This window comes from Triticum aestivum, chromosome 3D, assembly GCF_018294505.1.
Source record: "Triticum aestivum cultivar Chinese Spring chromosome 3D, IWGSC CS RefSeq v2.1, whole genome shotgun sequence".
NCBI lineage: Eukaryota > Viridiplantae > Streptophyta > Magnoliopsida > Poales > Poaceae > Triticum > Triticum aestivum.
Window position 1 is genome coordinate 502808044 of NC_057802.1, and position 18721 is coordinate 502826764.

The 18721-nt window shown below is 44.4% G+C and overlaps 1 protein-coding gene across 27 annotated transcripts; it reads right to left on the bottom strand.

Annotated features, from left to right (window-relative positions):
- Positions 1-1287: 1287 nt before the first annotated feature.
- Positions 1288-10313, bottom strand: LOC123080013 (uncharacterized). 27 transcript variants are annotated; one of them, XR_006438198.1, is made up of 15 exons: positions 9800-10308; positions 9544-9665; positions 8320-9115; positions 7072-7139; positions 6674-6805; positions 6492-6590; positions 5741-5820; positions 5580-5629; positions 5412-5491; positions 5113-5259; positions 4026-4120; positions 3256-3434; positions 2110-2193; positions 1818-1887; positions 1288-1640 (listed from the first exon to the last, which is right to left on the bottom strand). XR_006438198.1 is itself a non-coding variant. In XM_044502867.1 (9 exons), the coding sequence occupies exons 5-9, from the start codon at positions 5217-5219 to the stop codon at positions 1483-1485; spliced, it is 552 nt and encodes a 183-aa protein (XP_044358802.1). In that variant the 5' UTR covers positions 5220-5259; positions 5412-5491; positions 5580-5629; positions 5741-5820; positions 6322-6356; the 3' UTR covers positions 1288-1482. The 27 variants fall into 27 exon arrangements, 4 of the variants coding, with proteins under 4 accessions (XP_044358802.1, XP_044358803.1, XP_044358804.1 ...); XR_006438197.1 differs by having other exon boundaries at positions 9544-9685; XR_006438194.1 differs by having other exon boundaries at positions 8320-9665; positions 9800-10310.
- Between the last annotated feature and the right edge of the window lie 8408 nt (positions 10314-18721).

An 18721-nucleotide genomic window follows, 5' to 3' on the forward strand; every position in this document is an offset into this window, starting at 1 on the left:
ATGCCTTTTTTTAATTCTTAAAATTGTTTGCCTCATGAAAGCATGTGCATTGTTATTATCTATTAATTAAAAACGACACATGAAGGATTTTTTTCCCTTTAAACAAATGTTCCAACCAGAAACTTCATTGCAATATGCAATTGGCTGGCAAACTATTACATAATATGGATTTAGGCGCTTCAAACCATACAATTTACCATTTAGAAAGTAATACAGAAAAACACATGTTCTAGAACATGCTACTCCTACCTCTCTTGTGACAGGTAGACATATCAATCTTTGATAACATTTATTGTTTAAACTTTTATTGGCATTTATTTGTATTTTTATAATAATTTTTCAATTTTGTTTGAGTTATGTAACTTCATGTTTTGTGTATCGGCTCAAAAGGATTTTCACATAAAACTCAAAAGGAAATGTGTGTGTTGTAATAGGAGCTACGCCATAAAAGGGAAGCAAGCAACCCCTATTGAAACACCAACCAACTGGAGAGAAACCCTAATTAGACATACACTCATACATTAACATCAAATATAAGGGTGAAAGTGTGAATGACATATATTTAGGAACAAGGGGAGTAGCTCACAACTCACAAGTTTACAACATATTTTCCCATCTATTAGCACAAAAGTCAAATAATGCACGGTAGGACTGAGGAGAAGGTATGTAATATGTGTGCGTGCGTGCATGCAAGAGAGAGAGAGAGAGAGAGAGAGAGAGAATCGACACCCCCAAATTGTCTCAGTATGTCTAGGCTATCCGAAAACCCATACAATATGTGAGAAGGAAATGGCAAATAAGGATAGAGTTATTAAGTTCATCACACTGTTTATTTGCTTACTGTAGAAATAAGGCAACATCCCCTGGAAAAAAGGCAATGAACCACTCGCTCATGCAATTTGCCACATTTTCTAATGTAGGGAAATTATTCCACTTAGACATCCGTAGTTGAACGGACCAACCCCAACCCCCATCCCGCTAACTCACAACCCTCAGGCTTCTCACTAAATCCAGTAACTCGTGTTCTAAATGAGCCATTGATCGATGACCCGTTGCACCAATGGCGCAAGGGGCGAGAGTGAGGCAAGTATAGAAAGAGTAAACAAAAATATATTTAGGGGCAGATAGGAACACATGGATTATTCATGATACATAATGTTCTAAGAAGCTTATGATAGAATATTTACAATGCTATTAGGAAGGAAGGTAGATAAGGAGAGATACTTCTTATAGGCGTTATGAAGTGATGAACATTAGTTAGCGTGATTTGTGGATTAGAAGCCATGCTTCGTTTGAAAGAAATTAGCAGCAACAAAATTACAATAATTATGCCTCTATTTTTCATTCTGGACCAAAAGTCATTCAATGGTCTACCACATCTCAACATAGTTGTCATTCCTATCAACGGTTATTAAGAAAATACATAAGAGCTGATAATGCACCTCCTTGTGTAAATTGAAGAGATAAATGAGAATCCATGAGCTAAACATGAGTTAGAAAATCAGCTGACACAATCCTCAGCGTATGCCATTCTTCTCCACGTAACTGGGCCGCTGCAACAGAAACATGTACGACCAGATGTTGTGTAGCTGACCAGGTTATGAACGAAAGGCCATTCCTTCGTATCTTTGCAATGCCCCCTGAAAGTAGAGAATGAGAGTCAACATAGATCAAGATATTGTCAATTCATTACTCACTAATCGACAACATATGCTTGTCAAATTTGAGGCTCTAAAGCGGAAAAAAAAGGAGGGAGAAAATCCTGAACACACATGAAAAGAGGAACAAAAACAATAGGAAAAGCAGCCAAAGTATACCTTCAGCTTCAATCCAATGGTCTGATTGAGTTCGCAGCCAAATCCTTCGTACATCCTCATATGCAGCTATCTAAGGCAGTGAGTGGAGAACAAAGATTTAAATAGAGCACCAAAAAGGATGCAACCGTGAAATAACATGCACAACACAATTAAACAAATCATTTTGGACCTAGAACAGGAGAGGAATGGTGGAGCACATGACAAGAGGCGCAAGTAGAAATTACTGTGAATGATGATAAAAGCATGGTAACAAAAGAAAAGTTGGGGGAGATGGGGATTATACCACACGCACCATCCAGGAACAGCAGACCTTTTGAGACCTTGCATACAACGCCAATGAAACCAATGAGAAGATCAACTGCCCTTTACAAATGCTCTATAATCCAAAAACATTATCACAAGATGGACGAACTTGAAGTTGGTGGCATCGACGCCGGTGAAGCACAACAGGAAACAATGGCCATATCAACATGTCTAGTTAAAAGCACCAGACTTAATTATGCACATTATTTCTTGAAGCATCATATCCTTACAATTAATCTTCATATAGAGTTATTTTTTGTAGTCAGCCAGTTCTCAAATCTGCACCTCTCTTTTTGCATCTGTTTCTACTACCTCTTGATCGACCATCAACCAAAATAGTTAAAAAGACCAAGAAACACAATGGTCGGGTGGAACATATATATTCACCAAGTATATCCCCTCTTCTCAGACCACGACGACACAATGAGGTATCATCTGTTTCCTAATTAAACTGTAACCTGAAATCTGTGTGCATACGTGCATGGGCATATCCATTTATTCTTAATAGGAAAATATGCCAAAATATTGGTCACTTTCTCTTTTGACCTGGAAAGACCGATCACTTGGCTAATATGCATGCATACACCTCTAATCTAAATAGAGGAACTGAAGAATTAGTCACTATGATTTTATTAACTATATAAATACATTCCAGTCAAGCCCCTTCTAGAAAATGACATGCTTATTAGTCACTATGATTTTCTTAAACATGCGCCGCCAAATATTGAAAGGTAGAATAATATCATCATCCTTTTAGTTCCCATCCATATGGAGCATAAAGATAGCAAAAATGTTCGTACAGTATGACTCATCCTTTTAGGTGTTTAGTAGGACCTATTTCGTATGTATCTCTCACTGTAGGTGGGCAATACATTCCCTTGGCCAGGTTAGGAATGTCCAAAATATTGTTTCCAATACGAAACATGAGTTACAGTTTAGTAGGACCAAGAAGGATTCAAGATTATAAAAGGAGCTGGGATACACATTCTTATTGAAGTTATCGGTTCAGATCTGTGTAGCTTTCAGGGGCCTACCAATCAATCCATATGTCCATCCCTACAATACTTTCAGGAAGGTACCACCCAATCCATTTGAGCATCTCCTTTTTCCATTAATAGAAGAGGAGCTAGCATACCTGCAGGTGGGCTGGTGATGGTGAGGTCGCCAGTAAGTAGACCTAGCTGCAGAGGACACCGCCTCCCCCACGCTGCTGGTGGAAAACCACCACGACATGAGCACTCTCGCCGGAGAGGCGCCCTCAATCTCCGCTGATGGCTGCCTTCCCTGATAGCTGAGGGATCTGCCGGCGAGGTCCTGACAACCGTTCAAAAGGAGCAAAAAAGCAAGTATTGATCTATTATTTCCCTCATAGAGCATTGTAAGCACGAGCAGATGTTCGCCAAGTGTGTTTTAAAATACACTGTAATTGCAAGCAAGTAAAATAACAACGGTGATGTATACTTGAATATAATTCTTCTGTGCTCTGAACAACAAAGCAAGCAAGGGGGAAAGGGTGTAAGCGCCTAGGCGCTAGGCCAGAACAGAACGCATTGCTTAAGCTTGCCTAGGCATGCGCTTAGGCAAGATATGTGCTAGTTAGTTGGAAAATACAAAGTTAACAATTAGAGTTTTTCCCTGGTCCTAAATAAAAGGACTCGAATGCCATGTGAATTGTGTAAAGCAGAGCAAAGAAGTAGAAAAGCAGAAAACACATAACTTCAGAAGAAGAAACTGAAGTAATGGACTGAGGTATATGTTTTAACCAAACACTATCATACTTTCAAATATTGTTCCTTATTTCAAGTATACAGAAGAACCAAGAGCAGCATGAATCACTTGCCCATAGAATCAAGTTTCTGCATCATAGCATCAAGAAGCTGTATCATAGCATCGAGAAGCACTTACTGTTTAGTAAACTGTAATTTGGAAGGTTAAGTTGCTGCATCATAGCATCAAGAAGCACTTTTTGTTGGGATCTTAACTTTGTCCATCACGACAGACTGATTACACAAGAAAGACACTGTAAGCAAGTGTTGGAAGCTTTATAGTGTATGATTTGAGACGTTTATCCATCTATAATTTTCCCGTGACAAAAACAGTGTTGTTAAACAATGGTAATAATAGAATTTTGGAAGTCTGGCAATTACAATACAGTAAATGTCTATCCTGAAGTTAGAACTAAATAAAACCAGGTTTTGGAAGTGAATTTCACGGATAATTGTTCATGTTGCTTGAATCATAATTGAATCGATAATATGATTTTTCATGTCACGTATGTTATTATGCTAACTGGGATTGTAGTAGAAAAGGCAGGATAACAGTACTGCTCCACTCTTTTTCCTGTTGGGAAGAACCACCTCTCCTATCCCATTCTCAGAATGTTCATATAGATAATCTTCAATTTTCTCTTTGTTCTTTCCACTTTATTTCAGTAGCTCCTTCAATTCATATGATTGGCTTTGTTTCACCGATGGACCCTAAGGTTGATGCATGAACTTGCTAAAATGTTCAGATTGACGCAGTTACTACTTACTACATCTAATTCCATAGTAGTGCTTCTGCATTAACGTACGTACCTATGGTATGGATGACTGTTTACAAACCTGAGTCATAATCAACAGTGTTGTTAAACAGTGGTGATAGTAACTTAATGTGCAGTTCACATGTACAAATTCAAACTCTTATGTTCTAGCTAGGATATGTATGCTAGTTAGGCAATCCTAAGAAGAGCTGGTAAATATCAAGAGGCATATGCATACAACCGTAGATGATAATTTTTCTGAGAATAACATGGCTTTCAGGTTGTTGTAGTTGAACAAGATTCATGCATATACTATCTTGCAGGCAGCAAGAAAATAGGAGATCAGTATGTATTTCCATGCATCAACAGATTATTCACATGTCGATTAAGAAGCACACGCAACAAGGATCGATAGGTTGACTAAAGAAGATTAGTTCGCGAAAACATACTGTGTCGTCGCTCAAGGTTTACCTGAAGGTGAGTGAGGTGGCCTGATCTGGTGAGAATCCACAAGAGGAGCTGAAGTGCTGTTGCGATGCGTAGATGGGAGAGAGCGGATCTTGCGGGCGAGGGAGCATATACCTGAGACAGAGCCAGATCGTCGAGTGTTTTCCTTCTCTGAAGATAAAAAAACAATTGTAAGATTTTTTTCTGTAAACTTCCATGTGCCTTTGGAATAGAGAAGCAACACTACTGAACATAATAATCATGTTTCTCAGAAGATATTTTTAGAAAAGTAATAAAATGTACTCTTTTAACCAATTTCTCACCTAGTGTAGAAGAGGCTGCGGATAGGAATCAGAACCAAACTTAATGTCACTTTGATAGTTGTACCTCACATCCTGCATCACTATCAAGAGCAACTATTAGATTTACCATAGACTGGCCACTAAGAGAGGCCAAATATGATCATGAATGAATGATAAAACAGTATCTACCTTCTATAAACATCATTAATCTTAAGAACCTTAACTTCATAGCATACACACTGCCAGAGAACACAAAAAAAATATAAACTATAAAACATTCACACTACAACTAAAACCATAATAGGTTGAGCATACGGAGGCATCAAAAAAGGAAATAGGGAAGAACTCACCCGATCAGAGCCAACAGAACAATGAGAACATCCAGCTTACATGCAACACCATCGGTGGTAAAACTGCTGCTGTCCCTAAACTGAAGAAAATATCAAAGAAATTAAACCATCATTACCAATGAGTGGATTTGTAAGAAAACGAACAACATGAAGATCCTTGATGTAGTAGTAATTAATAGGATATCGATATGAAGAAAATGATAATTAGATCATGCATTGATAATCCAACACAGATACGTACAAAAGAACAAGCAACTTTCAAAATATTTGGTCGAAAGTAATCCAGACATTAACTACTAATTATTAGATGTAGGCCAACTGCAAAAACACAACCATCTACAAATAGAAAACATGGGTTGGCATACAACAATCAGAAGCGGACCTTGCTCATCATCGCTTGATACTAAAATTTTAAATATTGATGCAGAATTTACTGAACCCTGAAAACAAACTACAACAAACAACTGAAATCTAATACTCTACACATGCTGGAATCATGTTTTTTACTACAAAAAAATGAAGGCATAAACAAGCTAAGTATCTCAGTTGTAGCTACCAAACCAGAAGGATTGCTACAGTACCTTCAGTTCAGCAACACAGTTCGGCGAGGTTGCAAAACAAACTACAACAAACAACTGAAATCTAATACTCTACACATGCTGGAATCATGTTTTTTACTACAAAAAATGAAGGCATAAACAAGCTAAGTATCTCGGTTGTAGCTACCAAACCAGAAGGATTGCTACAGTACCTTCAGTTCAGCAACACAGTTCGGCGAGGTTGCAAAGTGGTGTTTGTCGCCTCTGTTGCCGTCGTTGTAGGAACCCAGCCCCATCCAAACCATAGATGACTGAAAAAATAAATTAGGAGGACATGATTTAGAGGGAGGAGCTCACACAAGGAATTGCAGTCAAAAGGAAGGCAGAAGTAAACCTAGTTGTGCTCTTGGGCACAAAAGTGAGCAGTGTTGGCGCCAGGTCTTAGACGGAACGCCCACCCGGCAACCATTTGTCCTCCCAGAAATTGGCCGTCGTCCCGTCACCCAGCTTTATGTAGGAGCAGGCTCTGAAAAGGGCGAATGCCACACCGTCAGGGTCAGCCGGCACCAAATGCCATGGGTATTATCATATTTCTCCAAAATTGAGTGAAATGGTGCACTGGGATCCATACATGTTCAGAGCCAAGTGCATTTTCAAAAAGCAATTTTTTTGGTATGCTTTCTAGATCACAACAATGTGTGAATGAAACTGACAAAGTTGAAAGTGTCTTTTCATTAATCGAAGTTCAAGTCCAGGAGACATATTCATATATGCATATGTATTGTTGACTACCTCAGACTTAACTTTCAGGAAAACTGCATGCACCATCTTGAGTGATTGACACAGTGGATGTTTGTTTCCTGGAAACCATGAAACCAATGAGAATTCGACAAAGTATGCTTGAAACAGAATCGAGATTCAAATAAAGTAAGATTTCAGCACAAGTATCAAACTGCATAAGTGATAATCCTGCATCATACTCATAAAGGAAACTACTCCCTCCGTTCCAAATTACTCGTCGCAGAAATGGATGTATCTAGAACTAAAATACATCTAGATACATCCATACCTGCGACAAGTAATTCGGAATGGAGGGAGTATAATCTTGCATATTTGAAGGCATATATTCAAATATTGAAGAAAATTTAGCTCCATTCCAATTAGTGTAAGCAATATTGTTTCACATTCCATATACGTATTCAGGCAATCAATTACTGTATTTTGAGAGGCAGGGGGAGATAGCTTGCAACGGGAGAAAATATATGATATGCTTCTAGACAATAAGCATGTCTCAACACCTCCTTCCACACACATGTCTACACCCTAAATTTTAACACCGTGTCCCACCCTTGTCGCCGCTTATCCTTCTGTACGCCGATGATGGCCGCATTGCCCACCTGATCACAATGACCTATGCCTAGTCAATTCCAAAGCGATGAGCTTGGCGTGAGGCAGGCAACGACCATCGACGCACTCCTGGGCACGGCTTCGAGTGAAACAGGCGTGTAACACAGGGCCGCAGCAAGGCCATCTGGTGCCCACGCGATGAGGTTTCTTTGGCTAACTATTAAGGAGTTTCCATGGACCAGTTGCCATTAGCCAGCTGACAATGCGGCTCAATGATGCAAACATATGATTAAGTGATATACGGTATAGATAGGTATATGATTTTTTTTCATTCATGGTTTCTACAGGTTTAATTGCTTCCTCCCTCTTGATTAGTATAGCAAGTCATGATTTAAGAGATGCTTTTCGCTCCTATGACCCAAAATGGTGCTGGTATCAAAACCTATAATAAGATAAAACTCAACATTTTCAAAGAATGGGGTGCTTATCAATGCAGTGCTAAGAATAGTAAGATGATATAATTATATGGCTTGTTTACTCCAGATTAAGCTATAAATATCGACAGTTCAAACAAGAACTATCAAGCAATCAGTTAGGTTTGTAACCTGCAGGGATATTTTCTAAAATGGAAGGTTAGTTCTTTATACAATGGAAGAGGTTCAGTAACCACCCTAAGTAAACAATCGAACATACCTTGAATCACTTTACCGAAAATATTGCAGATCGGAAGTAAGTCCAGCCCATGTCTTATCAACTGCAAAAAGATTCCACGGACAAAACTTGCAAAAAAAACGGTCACCCTCATATCTACTGTTTCATATCAAGAATCTCCTCAAACATGTCATCAGACAAACCATTTTTGGTTCAGTTTGAAGGTACATGGCCAAAATGAAGACTACTGTGATATAAAAGGAAACAAATACATCATAGAAATGACATAGGAACACTATGCATGCTCAACAATGATATGGGTCTGACATATGGAGTTAGCAGTTTCCCTAAAACAACAACTTTATGAATATTATTGTCTCGCCCATTATGCCCACAAAAGGAAAGAGAAACCTGATGTAAACAAAATATTACAGCGAACAAACACAGAGTTTTTAAGAAAAAGGAACACTTACCAGGAAACTTCCAGTCCTTGAAGAAAGGATAACCTTCCTACAAATACACCATCCAATGCAGGTTCATACAGTTTTCATTGTGCACAAATGATGCAACATGCAGATTCAAGCCAATGCGACAAAATGTCCAGTTAACTTAGAGCTATTTACATATCGTTTACTTAAGTAAAAAAACTCAAGTTATCTTGCTGCAGGCAATCTACTCAATGCTGATCACACAAATAATAATGTCCGAAAGCACTTAGGAACAACCAGACCACAAAAGCATAAGTAACCAAATAGACATCAGAGGGGAGGGAGCATTTTTCAGAAGTTCCTCATTAAGTTTCACAGTTATTATGTGAGGAGTAAAGGACCAGATGAACCTACAAATCAAAAGAAATATCATAGTCAGCACAAAAATTGTTCAAAGAAGATGATCAAATTAAAAATCATGTAACTGAACATATAGAAGAATCTTCTTATAAAAAAATCAGGAACCCGATCTTTTGTCTTATTATATTCAAAGAGCTCTGTCTGAATGACACCTCTATATTGATAGGCTGCCCTGTGCATATAACTAACATAAAGCATATGCACACTTCCCACCTCCTTTGAATGTCTGCACTACTGCATCCTATTTAATTCCTTTAGAACATGGATAAATACTTATAAAGTTAATGGTCACATGCCCTTTAAACGTGTGAATTCACATGTAAACCAACTAACCAAGACGGATGCAGCCAAAATTACCCAAGGCATCTAGTTGTTTCTTTTAGGGTTTAGGGTGTGCAAGTGTCGTTGAGGACATTACCTGTCCACTGAATCTAATGGAAAATTCATGGAATATATGCTTGTTCCCACGAAATTGGATTCGGACTCAGGTTTAAGACTTCTCCAACTCCTTCAAAGACTCCTGCAACTTTTGCTCAGGGGCTTCACCATGCCACCAACTTCTTCAGGTGCCAACAACATGAACAGATAACGGGGTGGGAGGGGGAAGGGAACAGAGATGGAGGAGGGAGAAGGGAGAGGAGAGAAGAGGGGGAAAGAGGAAGGGGTGGAGATACCTGTGATAACGGGGAGGCGGCAGTACGGGACGGGAAGACTCGCCGCCGGCGGGCAGGATGAAGAGCTGGCGGCTCCAACCCTAGCTTGCGCGTGAGAACTGCATCCGTCGCACACAACCAGGCATCCATCGTCTGCCGTCGTGCTCCAGCGAGCCGGCGACCGAGGGTTGCCTGGAGCGGAGGTGGAGGCGACCAGAGCCGGCGGCGGCGCGACGGCGAGCTCGGGCGGTGAGGCGGCGGGGCAGAAGCTGCAGGAGACGGCGGCGGGGACCTCGAGGCCGAGCTCAGGCCATGGCTTCCCTGGCTCCAGAGGCCGTGGCGGCGCCGGACGCAGCGGCGGGGCGAGGAGGAGGCCGGCCGTCGGGGTCTCGGGGAGGCAGGAGCTCCTCGTCCCCTCGATCCAGATCGGGATCGAGGAGGGAGCAACAGGGGCGCGAGGGAGCGGGCGACCCGCGGGCGGCGGTCGGGGCGTAGGTTAATTTTCGTAGATTTTTTTCAGGTGCGAGTTTTTTTCGATGAACCGGAGGGTTTAGCAGTGGACATAGTGGGAGCATACCGATTTTTATTTCCTGGTTCGAGGGCGGAGGTGGGAATCGAGGGGATGCGGGAGGTGGGATCGAGGACGAAAAAAAACCGTCTCTGATGGGACGAAAGAAGTACCAAAAAGACCGTATTAGATGGGACGAAAATAAAACCCGGAACGCGGACTACCAACTGAGACATTAGGAGTAGAGATACCCAATCTATAGGGCTACACCACGATCGACTTCCACAATCTAGTGCCTCGTAGCAAAACCGACGATCTGATCTCATGGCGACCCCAGGCCAGCGGTGCGCCGCCTGCTACAACACCATGACGTGCCAGGATGGCGCCTTCACGGCGGAGTGCGCCCATGTCTTCCACCCTCGCTGCGCCTCCGGCGTCCCCGCGTGCCCCTCCTGCTACGCGACGTGGCGCGCCACGCCCACCTTCACGCCGCACCCGCTCGTCTACTCTCCCCTGCAGCCGCAGCCCGGCCGGATGCCGCTGCCCTTCCACGGCGCCCCGTCGCGGTCCACGTGCGCCGTCTGCAAGGGCGCCTTCGCCGGCGCCACCTTCACCTCTGAGTGCGAGCACACGTTCCACCTCTCGTGCGTCATGGGGAGCGTCTGCCCGGTCTGCAACACGCGCTGGCCTTACCAGGTCTCTTCGTACCCCACTTTCCACCACTACGCTCCGCCACCGGGGCCGGCGCTGTTCCCTCCCTTCATGGACCAGCCATCGCACATGTATCTCCCTTACCGCGCCGTGTACGACGACGACGAGCCGGTGGAGCCTCCGGTGCAGGGGGCGCCGCTGGGCGACTGGGATCTCGTCCAGGACGCGGCCAACGGCGGAGGCAAGCTCGTCCTCGACGCCCACTGTGAGTACCCGACCGTCGCCAGGGGCAAGCCGCACGATAACTTCGTGGTGCTGGTCCACGCCAAGGCCCCTGGCGCCGTCACCGCAGCGGCGGCGCAGACACGCGCGCCGCTCGACCTGGTAACCGTGCTCGACGTCAGCGGCAGCATGGCGGGCCAAAAGATCGCGCTGCTGAAGAAGGCTATGGAGTTCGTCGTCGACCAGCTCGGCCCTGCGGACCGCCTCAGCGTCGTGGCGTTCTCGACGGCCGCGCATCGGGTCATCCCGCTGACGCGCATGTCGGACGTCGGGAAGGTCAAGGCCAAGGACGCCGTGCAGTTACTCGAGGCTGAAGGTGGAACGAACATCCTCAAGGGTCTCACCGAGGCTGCCAAAGTGCTCGACGGCCGCCGGCACAAGAACGCCGTGGTCAGCATCATCCTTCTCTCGGACGGCCAGGACACGTACAATCTCGATCTTGGAGGTTACGGTTACGGCTCATACCAGACAAATAACTACCGTGGTCTCGTGCCAAGCTCCTTGCTAAGCGGTGCCGGCCACAGATCGACGCCGATACACACGTTCGGCTTCGGCGTCGACCACGACTCGTCAGCCATGCACACGATCGCCGAGGAGACCGGCGGCACGTTCTCCTTCATCGAGGACGAGAAGGTGGTGCAGGACTCGTTCGCGCAGTGCATCGGCGGGCTTCTATCCGTGGTCGTGCAGGAGGCGCTGATCACCGTCAAGTGCGTGCACCCAGTGCGCGTCCGTGCAGTCAAGTCCGGCCGCTACAACACCAGCATCGACGCGTACGGGCGCTCCGCCTCGGTGGACGTCGGCGAGCTCTACGCGGACGAGGAAAGGCGCTTCCTGCTCCTGGTGGACGTGCCGAGGGCCGGCGCCGCGGACGACGTGACGCGGCTCGTGAAGGTGACCTGCACCTACCGCGACACGGCGACCGGGCAGGTCCTGGACGTGGCCGGCGAGGACGTGGCGGTGCAGAGGCCGGTGGAGCTGGCCAAGGACCAGCAGCCGTCCATGGACGTGGCTCGGGAAAATTCCACGTGGAGGCGACGGAGGACATCGCGGCGGCGCGCGCGGCCGCGGAGCGCGGCGAGTACGCGGAGGCCGCGAGGATACTGGAGCGCAGGCGGGAGGCGCTTGTGCCCGCGCTGGCCGACGACGCGAGGTGCAAGGCGCTAGTGGAGGAGCTGCGGGAGCTGAGCACCCGCGTGGCCAGCCGGCGGGAGTACGAGAAGTCGGGGCGCGCGTGCATCCTGACCGGCTACAGCTCCCACACGCAGCAGCGCGCCGCGTCGGCCTTCGTGGCCGGTGCCGAGGGGTACGGCTGTCCCCAGCCGGGCGGGGCGGCTCCGGGCGCGGCGCCGTCGATTCTTGGTTTTGGCGCGGCTGGGGCGTACGCGACGCCGGCGATGCAGAGGATGGTTGGCGCGTCGAGGCAAATACGTGAGCAGGAGCAGCAGCAGCCGGCGACCTCGAAGAGGAAGGGCGGAAGCAGTGGCGGTGCATACTAAAATCAGTGGATCCAAGTTTTGCCACTCAGTCTTCGACCTTCGACATAGACTTTTGTTTGGCGCACTTCTACTTGCGTCTCATATTTATCGGATAGAAATATTTACAGTACTATAGTCGAGTTAGTATATTGTGGTTGAACTCGTATAATTTCGTGTAATGTGTGGCATTAATATGTTGCACTTCTTTTTAGGGTTTCGCAGTTAAGTACTATTGCTGGATATGCCTATTTTTGAGTTGCTAAAGGATTTTCATAGAGTTTTGTAATCGTTTTTGTCTCTTGAATTGCACTTTCTCCATTCTTTTGTATCGGTTTTTGACTGAGAATTATAACTTACCCGTAGAAGATCATCATTATCAATGAGCATGCTCTTCGGCCGTCGAGGATAGAGCATGCTCTCTTTTACGCCCATATTTCACTCTGATCAGTGTATTTTTATTGTCCTTCAAAATTCTGTTACATAAAAAAAACAGTAGAAAGCAACGAACACAAGATTAATATGTTAGTCCAACAAAACAAATAAAAAATGTATCAAAAGTATGCATCGAATCTTAGATTGACTCGTCCCCGTTCGCACAACATGCACATTACATTTTTACTGGTTTCGGTATCTAGCGATGGCCACTGACATATGTAAAGTTGTGGGATTATATGCATGTATATATGAAAGTGTTTCCTCGCAAAATAACTGTATTTCTGATTTTAGTCAAATCAATGTCAGGATAGTGTAGTACCTTTTTAAAGAGGTGATTGTTGGGAAACGTAGCGATAATTCAAAATTTTCCTACGTGTCACCAAGATCAATCTAGGAGATGCAAGCAACGAGAGAGAGGGAGTGCATCTTCATACCCTTGAAGATCGCTAAGCGGAAGCGTTACAAGAACGCGGTTGATGGAGTCGTACTCGCGGCGATTCAAATCGCGGAAGATCCGATCTAGCGCCGAACGGACGGCGCCTCCGCGTTCAACACACGTACAGCCTGGGGACGTCTCCTCCTTCTTGATCTAGTAAGGGGAGAGGACAAGTTGAGGAAGAACTCCAGCAGCACGACGGCGTGGTGGCGATGGAGCTCGCGGTTCTCCGGCAGAGCTTCGCTAAGCACTACGGAGAAGGAGGAGGAGTTGGAGGAGGAGAGGGCTGCGCCAGGCAAAGGGGTTCAGCTGCCCTCTCTCTCCCTCACTATATATAGGGGGAAGGGGGTGGAGGAGGCGCCCTAGGGGAGGGGCGGCGGCCAAGGGGAAACCCCAGATGGGTTCTGGGCGCCCCCACCACTAGGAGACTTGCCCCCAAAGCCAGGAGGGGCGGCTGCCCTAGGGGAGGCGCCCCCATCTCTCCTGGTTACGTGAGAGGGGTTGGGAGGGGCGCACAGCCCCTTAGTGGGCTGGTTTGCCCCTTCCCCTTGGCCCATAAGGCCCCCAAACGCTTGCCGGGGCCTCCGAAACCCCTTTCGGACATGCTGGCCATAGCCTAGTACCCCCGGAACAATTCCGGACTCCAATACCCTTCGTCCAATATACCGATCTTCACCTCTGGACCATTCCGGAGCTCCTCGTCATGTCCGGGATCTCACCCGGGACTCCGACCAACCTTCGGTAACCACATACTATTTCCCATAACAACTCTAGCGTCACCGAACCTTAAGTGTGTAGACCCTACGGGTTCTGGAACCATGCAGACATGACCGAGACGTTCTCCGGCCAATAACCAATAGCGGGATCTGGATACCCATGTTGGCTCCCACATGTTCCACGATGATCTCATCGGATGAACCACGATGTCGGGGATTCAATCAATCCCGTATACAATTCTCTTTGTCCATCGGTATGTTACTTGCCCGAGATTCGATCGTCGGTATCCCAATACCTCGTTCAATCTCGTTACCGGCAAGTCTCTTTACTCGTTCCGTAACGCATGATCTCGTGGCTAACTCCTTAGTCACATTGAGCTCATTATGATGATGCATTACCGAGTGGGCCCAGAGATACCTCTCGTCATACGGAGTGACAAATCCCAGTCTCGATTCGTGCCAACCCAACAGACACTTTCGGAGATACCTGTAATGCACCTTTATAGCCACCCAGTTATGTTGTGACGTTTGGTACACCCAAAGCATTCCTACGATATTCGGGAGTTGCACAATCTTATGGTCTAAGGAAATGATACTTGACATTAGAAAAGCTCTTAGCAAACGAACTACGCGATCTTGTGCTATGCTTAGGACTGGGTCTTGTCCATCACATCATTCTCCTAATGATGTGATCCCGTTATCAATGACATCCAATGTCCATGGTCAGGAAACCATAACCATCTATTGATCAACGAGCTAGTCAACTAGAGGCTTACTAGGGACATGTTGTGGTCTATGTATTCACACATGTATTACGGTTTTTAGTTAATACAATTATAGCATGAACAATAGACAATTATCATGAACAAGGAAATACAATAATAACCATTTTATTATTGCCTCTAGGGCATATTTCCAACAGTCTCCCACTTGCACTAGAGTCAATAATCTAGTTCACATCACCATGTGATTAACACTCAAAGTTCACATCGCCATGTGACTAATACCCAAGAGTTTACTAGAGTCAATAATCTAGTTCACATCACCATGTGATTAACACTCAATGAGTTCTAGGGTTTGATCATGTTATGCTTACGTGAGAGGTTTTAGTCAACGGGTCTGCAACATTCAGATCCGTGTGTGCTTTACAAATCTCTATGTCATCTTGTAGATGCAGCTACCACGCGCTTCTTGGAGCTATTCCAAATAACTGCTCTACTATACGAATCCGGTTTACTACTCAGAGTCATCCGGATTAGTGTCAAAGTTTGCATCGACGTAACCCTTTACGACGAACTCCTTTTCCACCTCCATAATCAAGAAAATTCCTTGGTCCACTAGTTACTAAGGATAAGTTCGACCGATGTCACGTGATCCATTCCTGGATCACTCTTGTACCCCTTGACTAACTCATGGCAAGGCACACTTCAGGTGCGGTACACAGCATAGCATACTGTAGAGCCTACGTCTAAAGCATAGGGGACGACCTTCGTCCTTTCTCTCTCTTCTGCCGTGGTCAGGTCTTGAGTCTTACTCAATACTCACACCTTGTAACACAGCCAAGAACTCCTTCTTTGTTGATCTATTTTGAACTCCTTCAAAATCTTGTCACGGTATGTATTCATTTGAAAGTACTATTAAGCGTTTTTTGATCTATCCTTATAGATCTTGATGCTCAATGTTCAAGTAGCTTAATCCAGGTTTTCCATTGAAAAACACTTTTCAAATAACCCTGTATGCTTTCCAGAAATTCTACATCATTTCTGATCAACAATATGTTAACAACATATACTCATCAAAAATTCTATAGTGCTCCCACTCACTTCTTTGGAAATACAAGTTTCTCATAAACTTTGTAAAAACCCAAAATCTTTGATCATCTCATCAAAGCGTACATTCCAACTCCGAGATGCTTACTCCAGTCCTTAGAAGGATTGCTGGAGCTTTGCATACTTGTTAACATCTTTCAGGATTGACAAAACCTTCTGGTTGTATCACATACAACCTTTCCTCAAGAAAATCGTCGAGGAAACAATGTTTTTTTTGACATCCTATCTGCAAGATTTCATAAATAATGCAGTAACTGCTAATATAATTCCAACAGACTCTTAGCATCGCTACGAGTGAGAAAGTCTCATCGCAGTCAACTCCTTGAACTTGTCGGAAAACATCTTAACGACAAGTCGAGCTTTCTTAATGGTGACACGTACCATCATTGTCCGTCTTCCTTTTAAAATCCATCTGCACCCAACAACCTTACGACCATCAAGTAGTTCTTCCAAAGTCCATACTTTGTTTTTATACATGGATCCTCTCTCGGATTTTATGGCCTCGAGCCATTAGTCGGAATCCAGGCCCACCATCGCTTCTCCATAGTTCGTAGGTTCATTGTTGTCTAGCAACATGACTTTCAAGACAGGATTACGTACCACTCTGAAGTAGTACGCATCCTTGTCGTCCTATGAGGTTTGGTAGTGACTTGATCCGAAGTTTCATGATCACTATCATAAGCTTCCACTTCAATTGGTGTAGGTGCCACAGGAACAACTTCTTGTGCCCTGCTACACACTAGTTGAAGTGACGGTTCAATAACCTCATCAAGTCTCCACCATCCTCCCACTCAATTCTTTCGAGAGAAACTTTTCCTCGAGAAAGGACCTGTTTCTAGCAACAATCACTTTGCTTCCGGATCTGAAATAGGAGGTATACCCAACTGTTTTGGGTATTCTATGAAGATGCATTATCCGCTTTGGGTTCGAGCTTATCAGCCTGAAACTTTTTCACATAAGCGTCGCAGCCCCAAACTTTTAAGAAACGACAGCTTAGGTTTCTCTAAACCATAGTTCATACGGTGTCGTCTCAACGGAATTGTGTGGTGCCCTATTTAAAGTGAATGCGGTTGTCTCTAATGCCTAACCCATAAACGATAGTGTAATTCGATAAGAGACATCATGGTATGCACCATATCCAATAGGGTGCAGTTATGATCTTCGGACACACCATCACACTATGGTGTTCCAGGCGGTATTAGTTGTGAACAATTTCCACAATATCTTAATTGTGTGCCAAACTCGTAACTCAGATATTCATCTCTATGATCATATCACAGACATTTTATCCTCTTGTCACGACGATCTTCAACTTCACTCTGAAATTACTTGAACCTTTCAATAATTCAGACTTGTGTTTCATCAAGTAATATACTCAGCATCTACTCAAATCATCTGTGAAGTAAGAACATAACGATATCCACTGCATGCCTCAGCACTCATTGGACTGCACACATCAAAATGTTTTACTTCCAACAAGTTGCTTTCTTGTTCCATCTTACTGAAAACGAGGCCTTTCAGTCATCTTGCCCATGTGGTATGATTTGCATGTCTCAAGTGATTCAAAATCAAGCGAGTCCAAACGATCCATCTGTATGGAGTTTCTTCATGCATATCTACCAATAGACATGGTTCGCATGTCTCAATATTTTCAAAAATGAGTGAGTCCAAAGATCCATCAACATGGAGCTTCTTCATGCGTTTTATACCAATATGACTCAAATGGCAGTGCCACCAGTATGTGGTACTATCATTACTATCTTATATCTTTTGGCATGAACATGTGTATCACTACGATCGAGATTCAATAAACCATTCATTTTAGGTGCAAGACCATTGAAGGTATTACTCAAATAAACAGAGTAACCATTATTCTCCTTAAATGCATTATCGTATTGCGATAAACATAATCCAATCATGTCTATGCTCAACGCAAACACCAAATAACAATTATTTAGGTTTAATACCAATCCCGATGGTAGAGGGAGCGTACGATGTTTGATTACATCAACCTTGGAAACACTTCCAACACATATCGTCATCTCACCTTTAGCTAGTCTCCGTTTATTCCGTAGCTTTTATTTCGAGTTACTAACACTTAGCAACCGAACCGGTATGTAATACCCTGGTGCTACTAGGAGTACTAGTAAAGTACACATTAATATAATGTATATCCAATATACTTCTGTCGACCTTGCCAGCCTTCTCATTTACGAAGTATCTAGGGTAGTTCTGCTTCAGTGACCGTTCCCCTCATTTCAGAAGCACTTAGTCTCGGGTTTGAGTTCAACCTTGGGTTTCTTCACTAGAGCAGCAATTGATTTGCCGTTTCATGAAGTATCCCTTGTTTCCCTTGCCCTTCTTGAAACTAGTGGTTTTACTAACCATCAACAATTGATGCTCCTACTTGATTTCTACTTTCGCGGTGTCAAACATCACGAGTTGCTCAAGGATCATCATGTCTATCCCTGATATGTTATAGTTCATCACGAAGCTCTAAGAGCTTGGTGGCAGTGACTATGGAGAACCATCACTATCTCATCTGGAAGATTAACTCCCACTCGATTCAAGCGATTGTAGTACTCAGACAATCTGAGCACATGCTCAA

Bases quoted from the DNA above. Each gene is read 5' to 3' on its own strand.
- LOC123080013 (XM_044502867.1), bottom strand. From the start codon at position 5,219: ATGCTCCCTCGCCCGCAAGATCCGCTCTCTCCCATCTACGCATCGCAA. The intron at 1,888-2,100 runs GTATAATCCCCA...TCACTGCCTTAG, and splicing joins GTTCCTGGATGGTGCGTGTG to ATAGCTGCATATGAGGATGT. The intron at 1,641-1,817 runs GTATACTTTGGC...CTCTACTTTCAG, and splicing joins CCATTGGATTGAAGCTGAAG to GGGGCATTGCAAAGATACGA.